Source organism: Stomoxys calcitrans, chromosome 2, assembly GCF_963082655.1.
Source record: "Stomoxys calcitrans chromosome 2, idStoCalc2.1, whole genome shotgun sequence".
NCBI classification, from domain to species: domain Eukaryota; kingdom Metazoa; phylum Arthropoda; class Insecta; order Diptera; family Muscidae; genus Stomoxys; species Stomoxys calcitrans.
The window spans coordinates 48,275,386-48,283,948 of record NC_081553.1 but is presented as its reverse complement, the minus strand read 5'-3'; the positions used below and the strand labels follow the sequence as shown (position 1 = coordinate 48,283,948).

Genomic DNA, 8,563 nt, shown 5'->3' with positions numbered 1-8,563 from the left:
TTAGCAATATGCGTTTAATAGAACAAACTAAACAGATTGCTGTGAAAAACATTGATAATATCTGTTCACAGAAAAAAAGGATTGTACATAGTACTTTATTACCAAATTCTATACGTGCCCTTATAGTAGGCCCATCAAATTGTGGTAAAACAAATGTTATGATTAGTCTCATAGAAAGCCCTAATGGCCTCAAATTCAGGAATATATATATATATTCTAAATCTTTATATCAACCAAAATATCAATATTTAAAAAATTTGATTACTCCAATCAAAGGAATAAACCTATTCACATTCTCTGAAAATGAAAAAGTTATAAGTCCAGCCAAAGCAAATATGCATTCTATAATGGTATTTGATGATGTAATTTGCGATAAACAAAATACTATAAGGGATTATTTTTGTATGGGAAGACATAAACACATTGATTGTTTTTATTTATGTCAAACATATACAAGGATTCCTAAACACTTAATACGTGATAATGCAAACATGATTATCATATTTAAGCAAGATGAAATGAATATTAAACATATATATAATGATCATGTCTTGGGTGACATGACATTTAAAGATTTTTTAAAGCTTTGTAGTGAATGTTGGAAAGATAAATATGGATTTCTTATTGTGAGCAAGGATGATCCCATTGATAAAGGTCGATATCGCAAAGGATTCAATTGTTTTATTCAGTTATAATATAAATCAGATTGATAACAGATATAATGTAGATTATAAACAGAATAGAGAGCAGATTGGTGACAGAAAGAAAGCAGATCGGTAGCAGATATAAAGCAGATCGGTAGCTGATATAAAGCAGATCGGTAGCAGATGTAAAGCAGATCGGAAGCAGATGGATACATAACCAAAAAAAAATAAAAAATAAATTATCCAATCATGAAGAGACACAATTTGTTGAAGGAAATTGTAAAAACACGAGCAGTATTGAAAGAAAAGTTAAAAAACATTAAACTTAATCAAATAGATAGGGATAATCTATTAGAAGATACATTTCAACCAATAACCAAACCTTTGAAGGATATTATAGGAAAACTAGATGAGAACAAAAAAGAAAGTAATCAGTATTCTAATAAATATAATGATAAAAATATTTATGATTATAATAAACAATATGAAGACGATGGAAAACTTGATAAAAACAATAAGGATGATGATGATGATGATGATAGCTTTATATCAGACATTTATAATGATGATGATGACTATATGTCTAGCAATGGACTTCAAATGAGAGATATTACCTCAAGTAATGATAATGAAAGATATAATAATCAACATTCATCAACAATATTTCCGAATATAGTAAATTCTACACATAAAGAAGATAATTCAGAAATAGAACAGATGGATATAGAGAAATTTTCACAAAAACGAAAATTTTCATCAGATGAAAATAACACTAATAAAAGGATAAGAAAAAATTATAATATTCCAGTTGATTTAAAGAGAAAAGATTATACACTAGAAAAATGTGGAGTGAATCGGAATGAGCTTAGAGAAAAATTAAAACGATCTAATGATAACAATCTCAGTTTATTTGACGATAACGATAATAAGCGGATGAAAAAATCACATCTATTTTCAAAACGAAAATGTGAATTTCAGTTAAATACTAATAAAAAACGTATAAAATTAACTAACAACAAAATCATAAATATAAATAAACGAAAAAGACCCTCACAATTAAATACTGATAGAAAACGTTTAAAATTGATTAATAACAACCAATTAAACTTGAATAAACGGAAAGGTGTTTCACAATTAAATCTTGATAGAAAACGTATAAAATTGAATAATGATATCTCATCAAAATTGAATAAACGAAAAGCTGTTACGCAATTAAATATTGATAGAAAGCGAATAAAATTGAGTAGTGATAATCTATCAGACATAAATGTAGCATCTTCATTACCCAACGTTCTACAAACACTTATCGATAATAGACAATTAGATAAAGTTTATGGATTTCATATAGATACAAATGGAAATATGTATTTTGGAAAAAATCAATTAAAATTTAATGGATGTAACTCTATTCAAATTGGGGAATCTATTTGGAAAATGTCTCCCGGACTATTTCAACTCATGTTTCACATTAAACCTCAACATTATACAAAGAAGGATTTAAATCAATATAAGGATATTTTGATGAAAACAAATGCTCATAAAAGAAATTATTCACCAGGAGAACAAATTAAGGGAACTCAAGCTTATAAATATCAATTTATAATAAAACGGTTATTTGATGTGAATTCAAATAGGATATCCAAAGGTAATGGATTGAGTTTGAAATCATTAGACAATCACAAACCAAATTATATATATTGGGATGACCCTAACGAATTGGTTGACAGATTAAGATTGCTCCTTTCATCTGAAGGTGTTGGTCACAACAATCACAAAAACGAAATTATTTCAATTGTTGAAGAATTGCGAGAAGCACATATTATTAAATAAAAAAATCAAAAATGTATACAATCAATAAATTTGGAGAGAGCGGAAGTAAAAACCAAGTCAACAATGCAATGCTAAAATTGAGTTTAGGTAGATCACTTGGAATTACTATTCACAACAATGCTTTAAACTTTCATGGGAAGAAAATAACTAATTTAAGTGCTCCCTCTGATCCTGATGATGCTGTAACAAAAATATTTTTGAAAAAAAAAATAGATAAAATCGAAAATAAAATCAAAAATCAGCAAGATGAAATACTTAGAAGATTCGAAGAATTACAGAACAAACTAAAAGAAGACATACATATAGAAAAAATGAAAGAATATATTTTCAAATGGGTTGAAGTGGAAAAAATTGTTCTAGAAAATAAAAAACATATTGAAGCTATAAACAGTGATTTAACTAAACTAAAAAGTGTGATTGATCAATTTAACAACAACTTGAGTACCAATTTGAATATTTTGAAAAATCATAATATTGAAGATACGAAAAAAATTATTGAAGATACTTTAAAAATAATAAATATCCGATTTGATTCCATCGAAGATTTTCTTTTTCAAAGTATTGGATATACTAGAAAAAATAAATATTTTAATTAAATATTTAAAATCAAAAATAAGATATAGTAGAGGGTATATAACATCAAAACAAAACAATTTTTACTTCAATCGACAACATCAATATGGAGCTTAACCAGGATAAGAGAGAAATTGTTAATGAACTACACAAGCAAGCACGAAAAAATTTTGGAAGGAGACGAGTGGTTATGAAGGGTATCGATGATTTGTGGCAAGCGGATCTTGTTGAAATGGGTAGTTATGTGAACTTTAACAGCGGATATCGATATCTTTTAACCGTTATAGATACATTCTCGAAAAAAGCTTGGGTTGAAGCAATAAAAAATAAAACAGCTCAAAGTGTAGTAAAGGCTATGCAGAAAGTTTTCAATCAAAGTAGTCGAAAACCCAAAAATTTACAAACTGATGATGGAAAGGAGTTTTTTAATAACAATTTTTCTCAACTTATGCAAACAAATCATATAAATCATTATTCAACATACAGCACTCTAAAAGCATCAATCATAGAACGATTTAATAGAACACTGAAAGGAAAAATGTGGAAAGAGTTTAGTTTTCGTGGAAATTATAAATGGATTGATATATATAAAAACCTAGTTAATATATATAATAACACATTTCATCGAACTATAAAAATGTCGCCGAATGATGTGAATTCCTTAAATGAGAAATCACTTTTAGATTCAGTCTACAACAACCTCAAGGTATTTAAAAGACCAAAGTTTAAAATCAATGATAATGTGCGAATAAGTAAATATAAACAACATTTTGAAAAAGGATATACACCAAATTGGACTACCGAAATATTTACAGTTAAATCTATTAAAAATACAAATCCTAATACATATATACTTAAGGACTATCAAGGAAGGGATATAGAAGGTGGTTTCTATGAATATGAGCTATCAAAAACCAAATTTCCACACACATATTTAGTGGAAAAAGTGATTAGAAGGAGAGGAAATAGACTTTATGTAAAATGGTTAGGATTTTCTTCAGAGCATAACTCTTGGATAAATGCTAATAATATTTCACAATAAAAGAATAATCAATTACATAAATCATTTATTCTAACGTCAACCGTAGAGATGTCGATAACATTAACCTTAAATGATGAAAAATCAGTACTTGTCGCCAACTACTTTCCACCAATAATTTTGAAACAAAGCTATGTTTGCGGTTTAATAAGTTTTGATACATATCACTCAATACCAAATGTTGATGAAGAGAACAATAAATTTCATATAGGTGGACATGAAATAACTATTCCTCTTGGATCATATGAATTTTCGAATATATCTGAGTTAATAACGGATGAATATCGCAAGCTTAATAAAAAAAATGGAAATCTTATTATGAAAGCAAATTACAATACACTTCAAACATATCTGAAGAGTACGCTTGATCCAATTTATTTTGATAAAGAAAACACTATTGGTTCATTATTAGGTTTTAGTAAAAGAGTACTTGAATCGAATGTTGATCACTATTCTGATAAAGTGATAGAAATTACAAAAGTAAACACTATAGTTATTGAGTGTAATATTGTAACAGGATCCTATATAAACAACAAGTCAGCGCACACTCTTCATCAGTTTTCACTCGTCGTTAGCCCAGGATATAAAATCACGGAAAATCCTACTAACGTTATATATCTACCTGTTAATACAAACACAATAAATACCATTGTTTTGAAAGTTGTTGATCAATCTGGAAAATTGATAAACTTTCGTGGGGAAAAAATTTCAATTAGATTACACTTGAAACCATCTAAAGAATGATAATATTTAACAAAAAGGAGGTATTTGCGGATATAACAATCACTCAACCATCAACTTTGAAGGGATACACAACTAAAATATCACATCACCACAACAGGAAACATAAAGGATTAAAAAGGAAAAAGAGAAATATTTTAAGTAAAACTAACCAAGAGTTCCTGGAAAGTTTGGGTTTCACACTAAAATAATAAAGGGTTGAGTTTAAAAATGAGTAACATTATTAATGTTTTACAAAAACCACAATTTGATAATGCTATAATAAGAAAGGAGTATCACAGCTATATATCATATTTACAATCATTTCAAAATAATGATGAAATTAGGATTTCCATTCAAAACCAAGACCTGTATGTCGTTCCTGGTGAGAGTTTTTTATACATTGAAGGTTTTGCAACAAAAGCGGACTCTACAGTATCAGCATCGATAAAGTTATTAAACAATTGCATAGCACACTTATTTGATGAGATAAGATATGAACTTAATGGTATAGAAATTGATCGTACACGTCATTTGGGTATAGCAACAGAAATAAAAAATTATGTATCATTAAATGAAAGCGAAAGTCGAAATCTAGTCAACGCAGGATGGGCTCCATTTAATACAGATGATCTTACTCTTGTGAGTGGATATTTTAATTTTTGTGTTCCACTGAAAATGCTTCTTGGATTTGCTGAAGATTTTGATAAAATTATAGTTAATGCTAAACATGAATTAATTTTATTGCGATCAAAAGATGATACGAATGTATTGAAATCTATCATTTCCAGTGAAACCTGTAAACTATCAATTTTAAATATTACATGGAAAGTTCCACATATTCAACTTGCTGATGTATACAAGCTGCAAATGCTTAAAGTAATTAATAACCGTCAACCACTAAATATATCATTTAGAACATGGGATATGTATTATTATCCTGCAGTTCCATCGAATACAAAAGTTTTATGGAATGTTAAGCTTGCAAATGAAAATGAGCGACCACGTTTTCTTCTTTTAGGATTCAAAAGTAGTGAAAAAAAATTTATTCACTGTGATATAACAAACATTAAGGTTCATTTGAATTCTGATACATATCCATATGATGATCTTAACCTCAAGTTTGATAGGAACCGTTTCGCCCTACTTTATGATATGTATATAAAATTTCAACAAAGCTATTATACACGTGAACCGCAACCTCTATTAACGCGCGAAAAATTCAAGGGTGAAGCACCGATTATTGTTCTTGATGTAACACATCAAAATGAAACAGTAAAAACTGGCCCCATCGATATACGAATTGAATTGGAAACATCTAAAAATATATCACCGAACACATCTCTATACTGTTTAATTATTCATGATAAAATGTTTGAATATATACCTCTAACAAATGAAGTAAGAAAATTATTGTAAATGTAACTATATTTTTTATCTATAGAAATCATAAAATAAATAAAAAGCAAAAACAAACACAAACAAAATGATTTTTTTTATTAATAATGTAAAATTAATATATAGGTGAGTTGTTTAAATGTAAAGAGGGAGAGGTAGAATTATTGTTTAAATATAAAGAGGGAGAGGGAGAGGTAGAATTATTATAAATATAAAGAGGGAGAGGGAGAATTAATGTCGAGAAGAGAAAGAGAATTTTTATTTCGTGTTTGCTTTACATTTATAGAATATATAAGGTTGGGTATTTATACTACATTAATTAGTATCTCTCCAACACACCTCCAATAGTGTAGATATAAGAAAATAATAAATTAACATAATGAAATTATATTGGGTATTACTTTGTTTTGTTATACTTCATGTAACAATTCATAATTCATTATCATTGCCAGTTGTATTTGATTCCACAACTGATTCAGCGTTATCCATTACATCTGATCCTACAATCGACTTAAATTCAAAAACCGTTGAATTTAATTTAACACTACCAAACAAAGATATTCTTAAAGTAAATATTTCATTTGTTATGATGAAAGAAAGTGAAATATTAGAAAACAGAGATGATTTTTATATAAAAAATGAAACAGATGATGCAGACTTATCAACTAGCACCACTACAATAATTCCTATAGAAAGTGAAGAAAAATATTTTACTGTCGATGAAGCTATAGAAGCATTTCGCAAAAGGTTAATTACAAAAGAAGCAGATATTGGTGGTATACTGGATGCTGCAGAACCTTTTTATCGTCATTTTAATTTACAATATGAAGATTTAAATATACCAATCCGTTGTACTTATGATAGTAACTACATGTTACGTCAACTAAAAATAAGTTGTTTTGAATATCGTGAAATTGAACAAGAACGAATTTTAAGTAATGGTGAAATTGAGAAAGTTCGAGTTCAAGATCTCAAAAAACATTTAGAAAATATTGTAATAACTGATATTGAGAACTATACTCAAACATATAAAATGGAAATAAGTTAGAAAACAGCAATTAGTTCTCTTATATACATTGAATTGAATAGTAGTATGTATTTAAATAAATTAATATACGTTGTTGTTTTAATTATCATATATAGAATATATCCTAGTATTCAACAACAACAACAACAATACTATCCAATACCTTACAATAGATGTAATCAAAATCATCAATATGATAGATATAATACCAATCAAAATGCTATTTTTGATGGTGACACTAGTAAACGTATAGAATTTCGAATAAAACTATCAAATAATACAGGAGCAAGAGTATATTTATCAATTCAATTATTAAATAATGCAACAATCGATGAGTCACTAACAACAACAACAACACCGAGAAATAGTCAAACGGATAGACCTAAAATTTTTACTATTGATGAAGCCATTGAAGTATTTAGAAAAGACTTAATAGAAAAGGAAACTAATATTGGTGGGATCATTCAAAGTTCTACAGTATTCTACCGTCATTTCAACTTAAAATATGAAAATGTAGAAATTAGACTCATATGTAGCTATTACAGTAACTACACATACCGCAAACTCAACATTTATTGTTTTGAGTATAATGCTAATAAATTTGAGTATAATTACAAATATAATCAAAGTACGAATGAATTTAACCCATTATTTGAAAGGGAAGAAAATGGTATAAATATCAGGACGCTTGATGTTAATGATTATTTGCAAACGTTACACATGAGTATACAGTAGTTCTCACCGGAATAAGAAAAAAAGCAATATGATTAAAGAAATATATAATTTTTTAAAAACATTTACCAATATCGTTTCCGAAGAAGATAAAAATAAATTAATTAATATAAAATCTCATCTGGAATTTGTGGATAGTTTAAAATGTAAAGAAAGTAAATTTGGTAACCACTATGACTGCTGTGTTTGGTCAAATGATAACGCACAATGTGGTCCAGATACATGTAATTGTATATTCTATGATATGGATAAAAGAAAGGGAGAGGCAGCTGCTGCGAAAATAATTAAAAATTATAAAAATATTTACAATACAGTTAAAAACAATCATTGTAATTTTAACAACCGATGAGTAAAAATGTCTAAAAACAATTTCATAATTATAGATGTTCAAGGTTTTTTCTTAAATAATAAATTTATTGCGAAGGAAATTTGTATTTTTGAACATAATCAGACAATTAAAAAGTTTATTATATACCCCCCTTGCAAATTTTCTTCCTTATCATTAAAGGAAAAGATTACAAATAACTGGCTTACGAAACATTTTCATGGGTTGAGATGGAATGATGGTAACATAATTTTTAAAGAATTTAACGATTATTT

The 8,563-nt window shown here is 27.6% G+C and overlaps 1 protein-coding gene across 1 annotated transcript; it reads left to right on the top strand.

Moving 5' to 3' along the window:
- Positions 1–5,037: 5,037 nt before the first annotated feature.
- LOC131994654 (uncharacterized) lies at positions 5,038–6,225 on the top strand. The gene has a single exon (XM_059361433.1). It carries the CDS (start codon positions 5,038–5,040, stop codon positions 6,223–6,225), a length of 1,188 nt encoding a protein of 395 aa, XP_059217416.1.
- Positions 6,226–8,563: the final 2,338 nt, after the last annotated feature.